General features: G+C 38.5%; 2 protein-coding genes across 3 annotated transcripts in view; one reads left to right on the top strand and one right to left on the bottom strand.

Annotated features, from left to right (window-relative positions):
- LOC121377306 overlaps nt 1-21,606 on the bottom strand; it is an 83,646-nt gene that overhangs the window by 54,700 nt on the left and 7,340 nt on the right. Inside the window, exons 7-12 of one of the 2 annotated variants that reach the window (XM_041505242.1) lie at nt 19,597-19,702; nt 18,949-19,107; nt 17,848-17,980; nt 16,133-16,255; nt 15,516-15,567; nt 11,897-14,431 (exon numbers count right to left, since the gene is read on the bottom strand). In XM_041505242.1, the coding sequence (XP_041361176.1) occupies nt 13,389-14,431; nt 15,516-15,567; nt 16,133-16,255; nt 17,848-17,980; nt 18,949-19,107; nt 19,597-19,702 (1,616 nt within the window). In that variant the 3' untranslated portion in view covers nt 11,897-13,388. Of the gene's footprint in view, nt 1-11,896; nt 14,432-15,515; nt 15,568-16,132; nt 16,256-17,847; nt 17,981-18,948; nt 19,108-19,596; nt 19,703-21,606 lie in introns of those variants that run through there. The other variant, XM_041505243.1, reaches the window with a different exon arrangement.
- Nucleotides 6,563-10,507, top strand: LOC121377305 (mucin-19-like). Its single transcript, XM_041505241.1, has 2 exons — nt 6,563-6,718; nt 8,372-10,507. Exons 1-2 carry the CDS (start codon nt 6,649-6,651, stop codon nt 10,270-10,272), a joined length of 1,971 nt encoding a protein of 656 aa, XP_041361175.1. The 5' UTR covers nt 6,563-6,648; the 3' UTR covers nt 10,273-10,507.

Here is a 21,606-nt window from a genome sequence, read left to right on the forward strand (position 1 = left end):
GTGTGCCGTTTTGCTGTGCCAAGCATGCAAATCGGGCCAGTTGTTCAAAAATTAATCACTCTGTAACCATTATTAACAAATTATTAAAACCAAATATTAAACGAACAATTGAAACATATATTAAAATTTGACTTAGAACAGCAAATTAAAAATATATTAGGCTAACTCAGCAGTGGCGAAAGAAGCTGCCAAAAAGGCCGGTGGGGGGGGGGGGGGGTGGGGGGGGAGCACACACACACACACACACATATATATATATATATATATATATATAAAGGGGGGGGGGGGGGGGGCAGTATCAGTTGCGGGTAGCATTACGGTAAATAATTATTGGGTTGAGTGTTTGTTTTTCGGGGTGAGGGTAGGAATAGAGCCTGTAACTTACTTTGGTAAAAACAAAAGTCCCCTCCTCCGATTACATGCCACATAAATTATGTCTAGACTTTCTTCTCTCTTTTTTTGGTTTTGTTAATTCAAGATGTCTGTGGGTGCATTCTGGGATATTTAATTTCATTATTCATTATTGGGGTGGGGTTAAATAATTTAACCATTAAATGCGTTTTTGGTTAATATATCTTGATAATTTTATTTTATTCTACAAATACATAACATATATCAGACACTACTATAACGGTATTTCTTCTTTGTCTTATTATTTGGCTTTGAACTTACTGTATTAAATACCTGAAAGAAAGAAAGAAATCCAAAGACAGTCCAAATATCATGCATTAAAAACAAAGTAAATTAAGTGTGGATGAAACCAATCTTCGTCATCTCATTTATTTTTTACTTTATTGATTGTATGATTGATTTTTTTTAGGAAGATAGGACAATTTACTATCATCACTGCTGATACATATCGATCGCAACAATAAATAACATCCAGGTGCGGATATAAGTAGGGTTTTTTTTGTTTTTTTTTTATTAAGGGAATAGGGACAATCTAAATCTGTGCCTATACTGTATAAAAGCAGAGTATACATCTAAAATTTCAGTTGCTATATGTAGTACCGTAGCGTCATCTTCCATGTATATATTTACCTTCGGTTGTTACCGTGCGCATATGGTGTCGATTTTTAAAAAATAAAAATTAAAAAAATAAAGTTTTTTTCTTTCTATCAAATTTAGGTAACATTATTCTTATCGAGTCTTACCCATTGTCTGTCCCAGCACGAGGAATTCGCACCTCCAACCCCCCACCCCCATTAAAAAGCCCGCGTACGGGCCTGATATACTAGTACTTTCTTTATGTGATAGAACCAACTTGCCTAGCTGTGCCCCATCGCCGGCCCAATGACACCTACCCCACCTACCCCCCCCCTCTCCTTTTACAATTACCGGCCATCCCATGTAACACGTGGAAAAGAGGGAATTAACACTCATGCACGGTGTTGTGATTTGCTTCCTTTGAGAGTCTGTGTATTCGAGACGTCTGGAGTATGTGTATTCGAGACCGCTGGTGCTTTGCTGTAAAGCAGGCGAAACAAGACCGTAAAAGAGAAATGTTTTTAATACTTCGGATTGTAGTTAGGTTGTGGGGAGCATAATTGTTTAAAACGTGTCGTTTTAGAAAGGGTTGGGGGTTAAATTACATGTTACCTAATATATCTTTTGATAATTATATTTTATTTTAAAAACTGAAATACACAAAATATACTAGATACTAAGTTATAAAGGTCTTATTTCATCTGCCTTATTATTTTATTTTTGAACTTACTGTATTAAACACATTGGGGGGGGGGGGGGGGGGGGGGTGTCCAGAAAGTGAAAATATAAAACAATAAATATAGCGTGGATGAATCCAATCTTCAGACTGCTGTTGTTTCTCCACTCCCGCTGCACTGTGAATTTCATGTGCTTAAAAAGGAACAGCTGCGAGACAAAATTTGAATACAAATTGTTTTTTTGGTTTGTTTTGGTTGTTTTTTTAAAAATCGTCACAATATTGTAAATACTAATCAAAGTCAAAACTGATAGAGAGAATACACCAGTAACAACAACAGCCCCAGATAAAACCTGTACCCAAGTTCCTTTTTGAAAATACGCCAGCTCACATATTAACAAAGCAGCACACAAACGATCGGCGATCGTTGGTCAAATCGGCGGTAAACAAGTATACAATGTTGCTGATACAGCTAGTAGAGAAAATGTAATTGGGGGCTAGAGATAATATACCGGGCCCATAACAACAGCAACAGATAAAACCTGTATCCAAGATCCTTTAGGAAATGACGCTAACTCACATTAATTAAACAAAACAGCTCGCAGACGAAACGATGGTTCGGATCGTTGGACAAATCGGCGGTAAACATGATATTGGTACAGCTAGAGAAGAAAGGGTAAATGGTGGCTAGAGAGAATATTATTGCAACAACAACAACAACAGCCCCAGATACAACCTCTACCGAAGTTCCTTTTGGAAATCACGCCAACTCTCATATTGACAAATCAGCACACAAACAACCGGCGATCGTTGGGTAAACAGAAACAGAATGATATTGGTACAGCTAGTGAAAAGGTAAATGGGGTTAGATATAACATATTTGCAGCAACAACATCCCCATATAAAACCTCTTCCAGGCACGTGTAGCACACACCCCTCCCACTTGTGGACGAATATGTACGGGTTTTTTTGTTTGTTTTTTTAAATATTTTGTCCTATATATAAATAAAAACATTTTTTAATTGGCTTGTGTCCCTTCCCCCACAAGAGACTGAGCCCCCTCCATTACAGACTGTGCTCCAAACCCCCACACCCGGATATTGTTACCACGTGCCTGCGTACCAACGTTGCTATCGAAAATCACTCCCAACGAATTTTTATATTAACAAAGCAGTTCGCAGACGAAACAACTAACGATCATTTGTCAAATCGGCGGTAAACATACATGTATAATGATATTGATACAGATAGTGAAGAAGATGTAAATGGGGGCTAGAGGGAATATATCCACAATAAAAACAGCCTCAAATAAAACCTGTACCCAAGTTCCTTTTGGACATCTATTAACAAAGCAGCTTGCAGACCCGCGATCGTTTGGGCCGTTGGTAAATTCAGCTGCAAACATAATGGGCCAGTTTCTCGTGCTCGTGCTAAGTAACACCAGGTTATCGTATAACCTTAGGATAACCCGGGTCTACGTAACACGCCGAAAACCTTAGCCTGTAGCCGTGGACTGGCGGCTTTTCACATGCTTGGGTTATAGACGTGTTACGAAAACCACGGGTTTTGCATGGGTTATCAGAAGAGTTCGCGGAGTGCATTTGAAAGTGGGGGTCACTGTCAGTGCAATTGCCCGGGGTGGTGGTGAAAATTTTAGTCCCCCAAAGGGCCGAAATTGTTAAGAATTTCGGACACATGTCCCCCACTGACCCCAACATAATTATGTTTAATGTTCAGGTGTCCAAATGCGACATTTCCAACCTGCCTAATACAAGAACCATGGAAAGGGGTGGTCCCCGCTACTCCTCTATGTTGTGGGCCCTGGTTTTCTTCGCTTGGAAGGTATATAAACCATCATATCCACTACATGCATGCTACATTTTCACAATGGCTGAAACTAGAGGTAATAAAAAACAAAAGAAAAAAACCGTCAATGAAGATGACAAACATCTATTGATAGATCTGATTAATGTAAATATTAAAATAATTGAAAGTAAAAAAGTGATATGAAAACACATTTAGTGAAACAAAATGTATGGCATGAAATACTTAAAAAAGTCAATAGTCAGTCTTCCGTAAAACGAGACCTGGGACATCTGAAAGAACTTTGGAAACGTTTAAGTGCAAAGCCAAAAAAGATGTATCCCAGCTGAAGAAACATCAGAAAGGGACTGGCGGTGGATCACCTATGGCTGACATTGACGACATGAGCTATACAATTCAAGGCACGATTCCTGGTGAATTTGTGGAAATGGTTAATCCATTTGATGATGACAGCGCCCTGCATACAGAGGTGTCTGCAAATTTACCGTATGTTAAACTATTATAATAAGTATTAAGTAATATCGTATCGTATTATTTCAGATGTCCATTTACGAGATCGATTAAATGTAAAGCCGTTGGTCGCGTTAGCCGATACCGTTTTAGAAATTCAACATCATCATACATGTCTAATGGTTCCAAACGTTCCCTGAAAATACGTTCACGCTGCATGGCCCGCCGATATTGGCGTAAAACACGATTACTGTGCCAAAATGGTTCCATCTCAAGCAGAAAACCCACAGAAACCCAGCTCGATAGCAGGTTTATCGCGCAGTGCAATTGTAACTTGATGTTACTGAAACCCGGGCACGTGAAACGTGCAATCTAAATAGCCCATGGGTTAACCTGAGGTTAACTTGGGGTTTCCATAACCCTCTGATAAACCCGGCACGAGAAACTGGCCCAATGATATTGAAGGCGCGTGTGCACAGGGGTGTGCTTCAGGGTCTACCTTCCTCCCCCTTCCCGAATTTTCTTTAAATTTCTTCTTTTTTTTTGCGAAGCATGACCCGACATTCCCTAAAGACATCTCTCACCAGTCTAGACACCCGTACTCAATGTTCTGCACATGCGCCTGTGTACATTGTTTTGTAACCCCCACCCCCTATAAACGTAGCTCGCCAGTCTAGACCCCCCTTGCTAACATTATTTCATACGCACCTGTATCGGCAAAAACAGAAACAGAAAAACAGAAACAAATTTTAAAAAACACCCTAAATAATAATACATGTACTAATAATACAACTAAAATGAAGTTTTGTTAGCCGCTTGTGACAAATGTCACGTAGGCAAGCCACATGCGCATTTATTTGTCGATTTCAATTCTTTTCTCTCGAAACCGCAACTGGTTTCCTCTCATCACTACGAGTCAGAATTATAAAATGTTTTCATCGAACAGCCGATTATTAATAAATCAATGTGCTCTAGTGGTGTTATTAAACAAAACAAACTTTAGCAAACTATGTCTCCTTCCTGTGGTTTTTTGTTGTTGTTTCTTTACTTGTTTGTTTCTATATTTAAGTGTGTTTTTATTTGTTGTTTAGTGTGAGTGTGTCTAAATATATTACTGTGTCTCACACACATACGCTATTTGAAACACAACACAGACCTGGATATATAGTGGTTAGCTAAAAGTAACCCAACACTTAACCCCATCCCCAAATCACCCCCACCCCCACTCCACAACCGCATACGTAAGCTTTTTCTTGTTTCATTCTATTTTGTTATTTATTTCACTGTTCGTATGTTCGTTTCTTCAGATGGTTCTCTTACGTAGAAGTAGAAGTAGCAGTAGTTGCGGCAGTGACGTCAGTGGTAGTGGTAGCTGTAGTGGTGATGGTAGCAGTACCATGAACAGTAGCAGCAATTGTAGTAGCGCTCGCATGATGCGCGGTCGGTCTAGGTTGGTGGGCTCATTGGGCTATTTCTCGTTTCAGCCAATGCACCACGACTGGTATATTAAAGGCTGTTGTATGTGCTATCCTGTCTGTGGGATGGTGCATATAATGGAAACATAATGTTACGGTTTTTCTAACCGAAAATTGTGTTTTATCATCTAACAGCCCATGATTAATAAATCATTTTGCTTTAGTGGTCTCGTTCAACACGCCTCCCCGCATAAAAAAAAAAAAAAAAAAAAAAAAAACACCCAACCCAACCAAACAACAACAAAAAAACACAAAAAACACCACCCCCCCAAACCCCCCCCCCAAAACCCCAACCAAACAACAACAAAATACCCCCCCCGAAAAAAGAGCAACCCCCCCTACCCCCCTAAAAAAACAAACAAAAAACAACACCAAAAAAAACAAAACAACAACAAACAAACAATGTTAGCTTTATGGTAGTTGTTATTATACTAGTACTACATGCTAGCAGTAGTAGTGTTGATGCCCGACGGTGGGCCCATTGGGCTATTTGTCGCTCCAGCCAGTGCACCACGACTGGCATATCAAAGGCCGTCGTATGTGTTATCCTGTCTGCGGGATGGTGCATATAAAATATCCCTTGCTGTTAATCGAAAAGATTAGCTCATGAAGTGGCGACAGCAGGTTTCCCCTCTCAATATCTGTGTGGTCCTTAACCATATGTCCGACGCCATATAACCGTAAATATAATGTGTTGAGTGCGTCGTCAAATAAAACATTTCCTTTCTTCCAGTAATAGTGTTAGATACTGGAACGATTAGGAAATCTCGTCTTAAGGTATGCAATGTAGAAGACAAGCCCCTTAGACAATGGACGTTTTAGGGCGATCAGTCTTGTTATCGTGTCAGGCAGTTCCCACGGACCCGTGTAAAAACACTGGAGGCTATTTTGACACGGCTTCGCTTTGCGTTTTGTCATTGGCGGCTTGTCACGAAAAAGGCGGGTCGTGACGTCGGCGAATGAAATTTGCGTCTCAGCTTTAATTGCATTCAACAAAAAAACTTAGTACACACCCTATATGAATATAGATATGAACAAATGTTTATCCATATTAAGAAGTACGTTCAGCTTATGACGTCACGACAACAATTTTATATTTTCCTGTTTTTACGATCTTTTTCTTTAATCGATCACGAAGTGCTGTTTTTATGAAAACAATAATGATTAAATTAGTATATAAAGAGATTGTCACTTGCACATTTATCAGTTCGGTAAGACAAGAGAAACATAGACAATATGAAGATCATTTTTATTCTCAGCTCTTTGCTGGTTTGTTTAGTACGTATCAACTGCATAATCGTAGATGGTAAGTAATATTTTGAATTATAACATGAATGATTCGAAATCTCTTAAATTCAAGACAGAATTAATTGAAGATTTATTTTTCATGCATTTAGTTATTTTATTTTCATTTTTGTTGTTGTATTTATTTATTTTATTTGTTTATTTTATTTTCATTTATTTTCATTTATTTATATTCTATTTACCGATTTGTTTATTTATTTATTATATATGAGGATTTCGTCTTCCGTCTATTAATATAACGATTTTATTAATACTATAAGACGATTATTGATTTAAAGGGGCACACCCCAGCTTTTAAGCACTAGACTATTGATTTAACTAAACTTAGTGTTAATTTCCATGGGCTGAAACTAGGGTCTGTCCCTTTAACTGAACTTAGTGTTAATTTACATGGGCTGAAACTACGGTCTGTCCCTTTAACTAAACTTAGTGTTAATTTCCATGGGCTGAAACTACGGTCTGTCCCTTTAACTGAACTTAGTGTTAATTTCCATGGGCTGAAACTACGGTCTGTCCCTTTAACTAAACTTAGTGTTAATTTCCATGGGCTGAAACTAGGGTCTGTCCCTTTATCGTTTACACTGTCAAATACGGGTTACGTATGTCTGCGCTGTTGTTTATTATTAGCTTCTATTTGTTAGTTTGATGCGCGGTCTGTCTAGGGTCGATCTCCGTCGGTGGGCCCATTGTACTATTTCTCATTACAGCCAGTGCACTGCGACTTGTATATAGCCGTGGTGTGTGCTATCCTCTCTGTGAGGTGGTGCGTATAAAATAGCCATTGTTATTAATAAAAACAAAATGTAACGGGTTTCCACTCTTAGACTATGTGAGAATTACCAAATGTTTGACATCTAACAGCCTATGATTAATGCATTAATGAATGTGCTGTAGTGGTATCGTTAAACGAAATAAATTTATTGTTATAAATGCCATTAAACGAAACCTTGCTTCCAATGGGTAGGAGAACCTTAGTTGGTGATTGGCCTGTTCTCCAAGTATCAAGCCCATGTACCATTGGTCTCTACATCACTTGAATTAATAAGGTTCTGGGCTATCGTTAAGCGGACGTTGCTCCCTCACCTACTTTTCAGACATCCCAATAAACACTGTCTGTAACCGTCAGTGGGAATTCAGAATTATATACACATGTATAAACATGTCACGATACAAGTAGTCAGTCAACGATTAAACGTCAAGTTAAAATCTCGTATACCGAATGCAGGACTTGAAAGCATTAGATGATTTTCTCGGTTTTCTAATTTACTGTTTCAGATATTTTACAGATATTTTCCCTATTTAAACTTAAACATTATAGGTCTACGTCTAGACAACGTGCTGATATTGTAAAACCTTTTCAGCGTATAGGTAAATGAGAGAGAGAGAGAGAGAGAGAGAGAGAGAGAGAGAGAGAGAGAGAGAGAGAGAGAGAGAGAGAGAGAGAGAGAGAGAGAGAGAGAGACAGACAGACAGAGAGAGACAGAGAGAGACAGAGAGACTGACTAGGCGATATATTAGCAGACAAACACCGAGAAAGAAACAGGCGGACAGACAAATATAGAGACAAACAGGGTAACAGCAGAAACATAATTAGATAAGTTTGTAGCACTATGCGTTAGGAAATAACAAAGCTTTTTAATATATATATTTACAGACGCAGAATCAGAACCCCCAAGAAATGACTCAACTCTGGGCATGGTCCAGACTATATGGGGACAGAGAAGCGCAGATGAAGATGGTGAAACATCTGATGACAATGAAGACATCCCAGTGACAAATCTCATGACATCTGGAAACAACAACAGTCCTCAAAGTAATGTAGTGCCACCCATTTCGACTGTAGAATCATCAAGCACACCAAGCAGTTCTACAGAGCCATCGAGCACGACAGCACAACCAACAAGCACCTCGGCAGAACCACCAAGCACTTCGGCAGAACCACCAAGCACCTCGACTGAACCACCAAGCACCTCGGCTGAACCATCAAGCACCTCGGCAGAACCACCAAGCACCTCATCGGAACCACCAAGCACCTCGGCAGAACCACCAAGCACCTCGGCTGAACCACCAAGCACCTCGGCTGAACCATCAAGTACTTCGGCAGCACCAGCGAGCACCTCAGCTGAACCGTCAAGCACCTCGGCTGAACCACCAAGCACGTCGGCTGAACCACCAAGCACCTCGGCTGAACCATCAAGCACCTCAGCTGAACCACCAAGCACCTCAGCTGAACCATCAAGTACTTCGGCAGCACCAGCGAGCACCTCAGCTGAACCGCCAAGCACCTCGGCTGAACCGCCAAACACGTCGGTTGAACCACCAAGTAGTTCGGCAGAACCATCAACCACCACTACGGCGGAGCCATTAAAGTTGAAGACGGAGAAACCTCAGAATGTGCAAGATACAGCATCAGTGCCTTCGAAACACGATCCAACGCTGGGCCACATTAAAACAGTATGGGGACAAAGGCGTGACGACAATGAAACAGAAAATGCTTCTGGAAATAGCAGTGGTCTTCCTAGCAATGCTAGCCAGACTTCCATTGACAATATTGGCGGAAATGATGTCACTACCATCAACAGCACAGACAACAATGGTGTTCTAGGCAATTCTAGCAACAATTCTGGCGGTAATGGGGTCACTGCCATCAACAGCACTGACAGTGTTCCAAGCAATTCTAGTGAGAAGTCTGATGGCAAAAACATCACTTCTGGTTCCACTTCTACTAGTACAGGCGAACCCGTAGGTCCAATTGGCGGTCCTATAGGAAAATGGCTCACGACGTTTCCAGACAATTGCATTGGTAGTCGCAACTGCATGATCGAGAAGATTATAGCCGCAGTGAGAAAGCTGAAAGAGAGAAGCGGCAACAGTCAGTCAGGGAACACCATCGGACAATTTTTGTCCAGTTTTCGAGGAACGAAAGGACTTAAACGACTGCTAAGGGGAAAAGGAAAACTAGATTTAGGCAGGATTCTAAGATTGGTCATTGTGAGAGGAGAGATGGGTCAGTCGGCTGTAGGAGGTCAACCTTCTGGTACTGGAAATCCAAACAGTAAACCTGCATCTAAAGTAAAACCACAATCTGAGTCAGTTGAAGAAAAAGAGTCTGAAGAGAATGAATCGGGAGAAGTAGACGAGAATACAGGTGGGATGGGAAATGGACCTGCTTGGGGACGTAGGGGCATGGCAGCAGGTATTGGGAATTTTATGGGTCGGGGTCAAAATAACAGAAGAAAGGGTGGATCGCGTAAAATGAAGGACAAAAAGGGTTCTAGTTTCAGTGGGAGATTAAGGAGTATATTTGCTAATTTCGGGTCTAGAATAAGTTCTCTTAGACGAAGCGGTGGGCTGTTTAGTGGATTGTTTCGTCGTCAAAACCAAAACCGCAAACAGTCGTCCAACGTCTTCCGTATGAGAGGTAATGACAATGCTATTTCAGGACCAAACAGATTTGCTGTACGGAATCCAAACAAAAGCCAAAGGAAAAGGATGTTTAGTGGATTATTCAGGAACTTTTTCAACAGACGTGGTTCAGGAGAGGTTGACGATTAGACCTACAACAATATCAAACAACAAGACGGATATACAAATGCTTCAGTACAAATATGTGATATTAAGACAACTGGTGGGACGAAGGAAATGTCTAAAATATTCCTCCGGTGCCTACATTACATTTACAAAGTATTTTGACAATGTGAACAAAGAACAACAATTTGTGCAATAGTTCATTGTGATCATATTTAAAAACAATTTTATTTTTATATAAATAAATTGTTTAATTTTTTAATTTTTGTTGTCGCTTGTTTTTATGTAATCACACCTGTATGATACATTTCCCACATGTATACAAGTCATGGTGACTGTGACGGGAAAACCAATACGAGAATGGGTTCAGCAAGGTGATTCCATCCTACAACGCAAGCTCCTCAGGCGAGCGGTGTACCGACTGAGCTAAATCCCGTCCCCTGACTGCTTTGTGCAGATATTCGATTCTGAATGCGTTATCAGTGACACATTCAAGGGGGTTTAATTCCCCTTAGATGCTAAATAAAAATGTGTCGACTCTTACCCGGCACCAACACGAGGCCTTTCCTTCCTGTCCTTGTTGGACGCACACAGTGTAATATAACACACTCACGTGTGCTTGGTATTCTGTCTTTGTAGGATTTGACTGCATAATGTATCAAACATACCTTCCCTTCTCAAAATCCTAGATCCGCCCCTGTTTTATATACAGTGAAACCCCTCTAAACGAGACACTCTAGAGACCAAGTAAAAAGTCTGGTATGATGGGGTATCCAGTTTAGAGAGGTTCTCTTCTGTACAGATATTTAAAAAGGGGATGTGAAAAACATCAGGTTTTAAAGAAATTCCTGTTTACAGATGCCACCCCCTCCCCCAAATTCCAACCAGTCTTCCGCTACGACTAGTACACCAGAACAGCAGTGACATTCATTGGCCTATCACTGCACATAAACGATTCGTTGCTGTTTTTCGAAAAGAGTAACATGAGTGGCGAAAGCTGGTTTGTTTCTCCATCACTTTCTCTCGACCAAGTGTCCATAATATGCCAAGACACAAAATAACCACAATGCAAAACATTATGCTAAGCTTTCGCAAAAGAAATATTTATCTGTAAACTCCAACTTTTATCACACCGGTATTTTGCCTTAGAATTAATACAAGACGTATAAGTTGGGGAAAACCTGTGCATAATCCATGTTGTCTTGTTTTAGTATTAAATATCAATTCACTGTGTTATCTAGTTTCTACGTAATATTAACAGACGAGTTTGCGACAGTCTATACTTTGAGTCTTCCTGTTTTATCACTAAATATTAATTCATCAACATGTCTGAAGCTTAACTGACTAAACAGTCGGAACGTTGCTACCCCGCAGTGCAATGCAATGCAATGCAAAAAAACAACAACAAAAAAACAAGCAAAAAAAAAACCAAGCAAAAAAACCCAACAACTCCACGCGAAACATCTGCACGTGGAAACGTGTACAGTTTAAAACAACACACTCTATGGTGCATACATTATTCCATGTTTGTCGCACTAACCTGATGATGTTTTATCCATTAACAACAATAAACAAGCACAAAAACACACCAAACAAACAAAAATCCAAAAAAGAACAACAATAAAACAAAACAAAACAAAACCTGAACATATATGACAAAAACGTTTATTAACACTAAAAAGCATCACAAAGTGTGAACCATAAAATGCATATAAAGATAAATAGAAATGCTTCATAAGTATCCGTTTAACACGTTTAAAGAGTTAACTAACACAGTCTAGGGGTTGTAGTGTGTGCTTTATTCCTAGGTAACGTTGGTCTATGTAACCTGTGCTTCATCTTTTTGAAAAAACGTTTTCTCTGGCTTATAATTACAGTTTAATCAACCTCTCATCGTATCTTTTTGTACAATTTCTACTAGGTTTTTTTAAATTGTAGTAATGCTTGCTAATATCAAAGCGTAACACATGATCAGGGACGTATCTCTGAACAAAACAGAGACGAATGGATATGTGGCAAAATAGTGGATGATTCCAGAAATATATATCCAGTGTCTCGTCTATATAGGACAGCCACTTCCGAGGAGATACTTTACTGGAGATGTCATCCCTCTTGTATCGCAACATATAACTGCCACTCCCAGACTACTTTACTAAATACTAACTAGAGTTTGCTATCTTAGCTAATTTCAGCAGGTTTGACGTGAAGAGGTTTTGCGAGATAACCAAATCATCACTCGTTGTGACTGACTGGCGTTTCTCCTGAAGTACTTACAAAATCTCACTATCATTGAAATCCTGACGAGCATCTATTGGTCGCACGAAGATTCACTCTTTAGATTACACAGACATTAGAGCAAGCCAGAAAACAGCGTTACGGTTATTTATATTTCAGCAAGGAAATGCAATTGTCAAACAGAACAGAACTGAACAAAACTTTATTTACACTTAGTCCGTTCCATGTCGACGTTAGAGATACATAAACAATGGTCTGTAGGCTGCATTGTTTTACAGAATAATACACCTCATGTACACAATCTATGTAGTGCTTGTATTTAATATTCATTCAGAAGATCTTTGGTATTTTATGTTGGCAGGACCATTTCATTTAAGGGTCTACACTTTTGTCCCATTCAGACGTGTAATTCAGTAATTATGCCTAGGTTCAGTGTTGTTTATATACAGCTTCTGTCACTACAATCTTCAGACATTAAAAAAACCCATTATTTGCACTGAACTGATTATTCGACATGGACAATAAAGAGACCCTTATATCAAATGGCTAAGAGCACACGTATGATTGTCTGATTTATTCGTTAGAACCCAGGTTTCTTATCTCTTTTTTAATACTAATATATCGAGTGACTTTCGAACTTAATACTAATATATTTCTTCGGGTTTGTCTCAGGCGCTTCTCTGTTAATATGTTATTATCCAAGCTTCTAGTCCCTCTATATAATAGCAAGTCAGATGAAGTTCTTGTCTCTATTAAGAATACACCGGTTTCTTCAAGAATCTCTATATCATAATATTATGTTGAGTCAAAAACTGGATTCTGGGATCTTATTTGTTTTCCTATAATACGGTTACACGAATTTCTCAAATAGTCTCTACTTAATCCTTAAATGCACTGGATTGTGAGTTCTAGTTAGTCTTTATCAACCACATCCTCTTCGGTCTGTTCTGAATCCGTGACCTCCTCCTTATAGTTGTACTCTGCGACGATCGTCGTAAATTCATGGCCTGACTTCCACTTGAAGATGTCGTCCTCTGAATTAGTCTGAAAATCTTACCACCATTTCTCATGGAGGAGGAGGGCCTCAGTATCCGTCTGCGAGATCCGAATCGTCTGCTAGACGCTGTGCGAGGAGACCCAACTGTCACATCCAACGACGAGCCTGGCACTCTCCAACGTCTGGTAGACCGAAAACCAGAACCAAATTCGCGTAGAAGTTTATTCAGGATATCGGATGTAGAAACACCAGAAGATCTTGGTATGGAGATAACAATTCTTCTGCGCCCTGAACCTAGATCAGAAAACACTCCACCCCGTCTACCCAGTCCTAAATTTTCACTAGGGTTCCGTCTTGGATTTGATGAATCTGTTCGGCTGCTACGGATGAAAGGTATACCAAAGTCAGAGAAAAAAGTGTCCCAAAAACTAGTTCTCGATGAGGTAGGTGGCTTTACAGTGGACACCATAGATGGATGTGAAGTGGACTTCCCGACGTGATCAGAATCATGTGTCCCGAACAGAGAATTCCACGTCCTATCAAGATTATCCCACATTCGTTTCCCAGAATTCAGGGACACGCCGTCAGCTGACGAGTTTGTCTGCAGATCTAAAACTGGTCCTGGATGATTGCTGGGACTCATTGTTTTCTTAACTGGATCTACTGTTGATGGCGTAGGTAAGGTTACTGTAGAGGTAGCTATTTGAACGTTTCCCTGTTGGGGTTGATTGGGAAGTTCGGTTTTGGATGATTTCCTTTGATTGTTTCCTTGCCAAGGCAGACTTGGACTCCCTGTATTTGAGAGATTTATTCCTAGCTTTCGTTCTGCGTCTAGCACTGGACCTATTCCGCAAGTACTGCAGCAGGTTGACGCCATTGCAGATTTGGACCGTATGTATCTGCACACGTCCTTCGAGCAGTCTGAATTGGGATCGTCTCCTTGAGGACAGTTCTCTACAAACAAGTGAAAACTAAATATAACAACAAAAGTGTCTTTAAGGTAAAACTACTTCTACGACATCTACCGACACCACTATTTTTAGTTAGTTCGTTGTTGCTGCTGATGCGACACCTCCGGTTTTAGTTAGTTCGTTGCTGATGATGATGCTACCAGTACTGCTGCTGCTGCTTCTCAGACTATTACTGCTGCTGTTGCTGCAGATTTTCAAAAGTGTATGTGTAGGGTCACAGCATTTTGAAAGGGGCAATTTGAGTTCGTTCAAGATAAAGGAGCCGAGCTCCCAAAATGGACAGAGATCTGAATGATCGTTCGGAGATGCGTTTTCGGGGAAATTTAATCTTGTATATTGTGAACTGTGAATTTAAATAAAAGTAAAAAAAGGCACTTGAAACGGTTAGAGTGTGTTTCGGGATCCGTATGACCCACTTTTGGATCATCCAATGATTACTACTAATACTACTACTGCTGCTGCTGCTGCTGCTGCTGCTGCTGCTGCTGCTGCTGCTACTGCTACTATTACCATCACCACCATCACCACCACTACCACTACTACTACTACTACTACTACTACTACTACTACTACTACTACTACTACAAACATGAATTCAAAGAAACATAACATCATGAAGATGATAAATAGATGATTCGTCACGAGTGTTTTTCAGTATGGACAATATCAAATAGAGCCTTGCCAAATACGGATTAACTAGAAGAGGTTAATATTTGACATATTAAAAATAAGAGTAGCGAATTCTATTTATCCTGTAACAATTCTAAAATAACATTTTAATTCAATATTTATTAAATCACTAAAGTCGCCTCCATCGGCAACATGTCGCCATCACGATTTGCACAAATTAGTTTGACGTCACGTATTTTAACTAAATCATATTTATACATCACAGGACTTGGCTTGTAAACAAATGACCCATTGACAGCAACACATTACTACCTTAGAATTTACATATACATTCAAATGTGCATACCATGATTACACGGGGTAACACACTAAATAATCACATGGGTCTATGACATGGATATCATGGGTAAGAGTTATAGGATAAACTGAGATTTTACCTGCAGTCCTTGGGGCATATAGGGAGTGAACACAACGGCCCTTTTCACACCACTGAAAGGTAAAGTGAAAATAAATCTGAACGTAGGATTCGACGTTGAGATAGTTTTATTAAAACTATGATCTTGTATGATAGTAAGGAAGTAATTTAAAAGTAATAACAATAATAATAATAATAATAATAATAATAATAACCATAATAATTATAATAATCATAATCATAATGACAATGACAATAATAATAATAATAATAATAATAATAACAATAACAATAATAATAATAATAATAATAAATAAATAAATAAATAATACTAACAAAAAGAAGAATAGTAATAAAATAATAATAATAATAATAGTCATCATCATCATAAATCGTCATCATCATCATCGTCGTCATCATCATCATCCATCATCATCATCATCATCACCATCATCATATCATCATCATCATATCATCACCATCATAAATATTATCGTATCAACAATATAGGTTCTTGCCAAAAGACTTAGGAACCTAATAATAATTAACAGTAATAGCCATCGTGTGTTCACCTTCATCGTGACCAAGCATTTGTCCCGCCAAGAACAACACACGCATCAATCACAACAGACGTGTTACCTTTCCGTCTCCACAACTTGTCTTCTCGAAGGGGAATATTGACCTGTAGGTGGAGGTCGTCCCAGGAACAAAACAGTACATCGCTCTACACATCGAGTCCAAACCTTTCCGGTATTGAATGTACTGTAACAAGGAAGGAATGAAATGTTTTATTTAACGACGCACTCTACTCAGTTTATATACGGTTATATGACGTCCGACATATAGTTAAGGACCACACAGATACTGAGAGAGGAAACCCGCTGTTACCACTTCACGGGATACTTTTTTTCGATTAGCAGCAATGCATATGTTATGTGCACCATCCCACAGACAGGATAACACATTCCACGGTCTTTGATATACCAGTCGTTCTGTACTGGCTGGAGCGAGAAATAGCCCAATGGGCTCACCGACGAGGATCGATCCAAAACCGACCGCACATCGAGCGAGCTCTTTACCACTGGGCTACGTGCCGCCATCAGTGCTAAATAATTTGCTGGATTGATTACTAGTGCATTTAAAACACCACTAATCCCATGGGTGTTGCTACATCGACGAACAACCAAATAGTCAAAGGGATTTTTAGTAAATAACGACACCACTAAAGCACATTCCTTAATTAATCATCGGGAACTGGATGTCAAACATTTGATAGGTCTGACACGTAGTCATCAGAGGAAGCCCACTACATACTTCCTAATGCAGCAAGGGATGTTTTATAGGCACTTTCCCACAAAGAGGAAAACATATACCACGGCGTTTGACCATTTTTGAAGAGGGGGGGGGGGGGGGATTTAGCTCAGTCGGTTGAGTGCTCGATTGAAGTGCTTATCTAGCATGATTGAACCACATCGGTGGATTCATTAAACGGATTGCGTTTTTTCTCGTTCCAACCAGTGCACCACATCTGGTCAAAGGCCGTGGTATGTGCTTTACTGTCTGTGCGAAAGTTCATATAAATGATCCCTTGCTGCATAAAGAAAAATGTAGCGGGTTTCCTCTGATGACTATGTGTCAGAATTACCAAATGTTTCACATCCAATAGCCGATGATTAATTTATTAATGTGCTCTAGTGGTGTCGTTAAACAAAACATTTTGTTTGAAGATTGTTTTCTGTGTATATGTGTTTGTATATGTGTGTGTGTGTTTGTGTGTGTGTATGTGTGTGTGTGTGTGTTGTGTGTGTGTGTGTGTGTGTTTGTGTGTGTGTGTGTGTGTGTGATTGTGTGTGTGTTTGTGTGTGTGTGTGTGTGATTGAGTGTGTGTGTGATTGTGTGTGTGTGTGATTGTGTGTGTGTGTGATTGTGTATGTGTGTGTGTGTGTGTGTGTGTGTGTGTGATTGTGTGTGTGTGATTGTGTGTGTGTGATTGTGTGTGTGTGTGATTGTGTGTGTGTGTGATTGTGTGTGTGTGTGTGAGTGTGTGTGTGTGATTGTGTGTGAGTGTGAGTGTGTGTGATTGTGTGTGAGTATGTGTGTGATTGGGTGTGTGTGAGTATGTGTGTGATTGTGTGTGTGATTGTGTGTGAGTATGTGTGTGATTGTGTGTGTGTGAGTGTGTGTGTGCGTGTGATTGTGTGAGTTTGTCTGTTTATTTGTTTGTTTATCGACCCTATAGTTCTGCTGATGGTGTGAATTCCCTATTCAAAACAGGTGATATTTTGTACATAAAATTATAGATGAAAATATATTATCCCGGGCAACAAATGTATCTTATATAATTGTTATCTCACCCGACCATAGTATGATTCATCTCTTAAAACCATTCTGCACTGGACATCCGCCTTGTAGATTTGTCCAGGATGCACACCAGGGGGCGTGCGAATTACAGACTTATGAAATGTGTCTTTTAAAGTGCACGTCACTCTAAAAAATGAACAAAAAAAAGAACATACATAAATCCTCGTTCATTTTAGACATACATGCATAGTTGTTGTTTTGTACATTTATTTAATAGAAAGAAAGAAATGTTTTATTTAACGACGCACTCAACACATTTTATTTACGGTTATATGGCGTCAGACATATGGTTAAGGACCACACAGATTTTGAGAGGAAACCCGCTGTCGCCATTACATGGGCTACTCTTCCGATTGCGCTTCCCACAGGCAGGATAGCACAAACCATGGCCTTTGTTGAACAAGTTATGGATCACTGGTCGGTGCAAGTGGTTTACACCTACACATTGAGCCTTGCGGAGCACTCACTTAGGGTTTGGAGTCGGTATCTGGATTAAAAATCCCATGCCTCGACTGGGATCCGAACCCAGTACCTACCAGCCTGTAGACCGATGGCCTGCCACGACGCCATCGAGGCCGGTCCTTATTTAATAGAATACACGGAAATCACAAAATACTTTCGTCAAAATGTATGTCCAACATTTCGGCAGCCTCTTGGGGATAAAGAGTATACTGATTTAGTTTTTCGTTATTCTGAGAAGCAGAGAACAAAGAGATTACAATTAATATAAATTAATCTCAAAGAAAACAGCTTTTGTTTACTATTATTGTTGCCCAACAAGGTATATATCTCGATATTTAGAAAACTGAAAACGATAATAATAATGAAAATAAAACAGCAGCAATAACAACGTGAAAAAAGGAAGTCCACAAAAAGACCAAAAACACAAACAGAAAACACAAATATGCGTACACACACACATGCGCACACACATATCCATACAAACACAAACACAAACACACACACACGCACGCACACACACACACACACACACACACACACACACACACACACGCACATACAAACACAAACACACAAATACACATCCACATCCACAAACGCAAATATATTGCTCTGGAAGTAAACTAACACACCTTCTAAGGAAACGCTTTATACGCCAGACTGAACATTTGGAGAACTGCCACGGTCTGGAAGCTAACCTCTCAGATCGAGGGTTCCTCAACCTCCGCGACATGATGTAGTTATCGTCGTCATAGCAACCGTAATCCTCCCCATCGTGCCGGGCGCCTAGACTAGAAATAAATAGCAACACTAGGTAAACGTCGAACACAAATAATTATATTTTTATTTTTATTTTTAATTATTATTATACATTTATTATCATTGCTATTAATATTGTAATTCTTCTCCTGTTTATTAATCCCTATTATGCTTATTATTATTATTATTGTAATAATAATAATTAGTGGTAGTTGTAGTATATTATTATTATTATTATTGTTGTTGTTATTATTAATTAATTAATTAATGAAAAACAAATATTATTATTGTTATTATCAATTGTATTGTAAACGTGTTTCTTCTTATTATTATTACATTTATTATCATTACTGTTACTATTGTAATTAATAATAATAATAATAATAATAATAATAATATCGTCATTATCATCATCATCATCATTATTATTATTAATTTATTAAAACGTATATCATTGTTGTTGTTGTTCATTGGTGTAAACAATTGTAAAATTGCTTTTCTTATTATGTCAAAAATAGTACCTATGAGCGAGTTCGTGCGTAGCCGTAGCTCCGAGACTTCCCGAGTTACTCTGTTCGACGACGGAAACAGCCGATCTCGAGCACAATCCTCCTAGCACAGCCAGACCTGTAAAATAAACAGGTAAGTATAATAGAATCAATCCATCACACCATTCGGATATAAGATCGGTTTATGTTTGTGTGTTTTTTTCTACATTTAAGTGACTTGTTCAATCTGCAGTTGCTAGGTTTCAGTCATAGAGTTTGTGTTCGTATGACAAACAAAAAATCAAAACTTAAATTGTCTATGAAACGTCAGTCAAAGATGAAATAACATATTACAAGGACAAACCCCAGAACAGAAGAATTGTTTCTTTTACTGTTTGTTTTGTCTGTTTGTTTTGTTTTGCCTGTTTGTTTTGTCTGTTTGTTTTGTTTTGTTTTGTCTGTTTGTTTTGTTTTGTCTGTTTGTTGTTTCCGTTTGTTGTTTTTGTTTGCTTGTTTGTTGTTTGTTGTTTATATATTTGTTTGTTGTTGTTTTGTTTTATTATGACTTGTTTTAGTACACAATTAACAGGCTGTAAATTTCCAATAACGCAGCCAGTGCTGCATTCTTATTAAAGATGCTTGATGTGCTCGATGCATATAGTACAAAATGGAACATCAGTGTTAATATAGATAAAACAAAAATTGTTGTATTCAGAAATAGAGGTAAAATAACTGTTAAAGAATCATGGATATATAACGTTGACCTAATTGAAATTGTTGATTGTTTTAATTACCTTGGATTGACATTGAATTTTAATGGAAAGTTTACTATATCACAAAGGGTAATTGCTTCACAGGGCAGAAAATGTATGAATCACATTTCAAGAATATGTAATAATATATGCCTTAATAAGGACACGAAGTTGCACGTTTTCGATACCTATGTTTCTAGTGTTTTAAATTATGGATGCGAAATATGGGGTTTTCATCCTGCTCATGATATTGAACATGTACATATGGATTTTTGTAAACGAATTTTGAATGTCAAGAAATGCACCACAAATGTAGTTGTTTTGACAGAACTTGGAAGAGTTCCTTTAAGTATTATGCGAAAAATTAGAATAGTTAAATATTGGTTGAAATTACTACAAACCAGAAATTGTATCTTAAAATCGTTATATGAAGGTATGTTAGAACACATGAATCCCTCTAATTGGCTTTACCAGGTAAAATATTTACTACTATCAATAGGTTTCGGAGATGTTTGGTGTAGTCAGCATGTAGATAGTGCTAACTCATTTTTAAAATGTTTAGAAATACGTCTAACGGACCAGTTTATTCAAGAGAAAGATGCTACAATATACAAATCTCCAAAATGTACATTATATAAACTGCTGATAGACACTTTTTGTTTGCAATATTATCTTAGAATATCAATTCCTGAATGTTATGCCACGCTTATTACAAAATTTCGTGTATCTTCCCATCAATTGCTCATTGAACAAGGAAGATATTATGGTATAGAAAGATCGGAAAGAAAATGTAAATTGTGCAATAAGGACGATATAGAAGACGAATACCATTTTATTCTGATATGTCCATTGTATACAGGTTTACGAATTACTTACATAAAAAAATATTATTGGTTCAAACCATCTATGTTTAAAATTGTACAATTATTATCAGTTCAAAACAGAAAAGAACTATGTAATCTCGGTAAATTTCTCAAACATACAACCTTTTTACGTTCTAAGCATATATAACTGTCCATCCTCCAATTACACAATCACCCATTGTATATATTATCTGTTTGTATCATTGTTTATTGAATGTATATGTATATGCCTATGAGCCGTAAGGCTTAAAGCTAATAAACTATACTATACTATTAAAGTCATACAGTTGGCATTAAACTCGTTGTGGTATTATATTATTACAGATAATTACACTGACAGAAACGAAACTATTACCAATCTGATATGAAAAGTAAAGTTTGTTTTATTTAACGACGCCACTAGAGCATATTGATTTTTTATCTTATCA

This window comes from Gigantopelta aegis, chromosome 7 (assembly GCF_016097555.1).
Source record: "Gigantopelta aegis isolate Gae_Host chromosome 7, Gae_host_genome, whole genome shotgun sequence".
NCBI classification, from domain to species: domain Eukaryota; kingdom Metazoa; phylum Mollusca; class Gastropoda; order Neomphalida; family Peltospiridae; genus Gigantopelta; species Gigantopelta aegis.

Bases quoted from the DNA above. Each gene is read 5' to 3' on its own strand.
- LOC121377305 (XM_041505241.1), top strand. From the start codon at position 6,649: ATGAAGATCATTTTTATTCTCAGCTCTTTGCTGGTTTGTTTAGTACGT. The intron at 6,719-8,371 runs GTAAGTAATATT...ATATATTTACAG, and splicing joins CAACTGCATAATCGTAGATG to ACGCAGAATCAGAACCCCCA.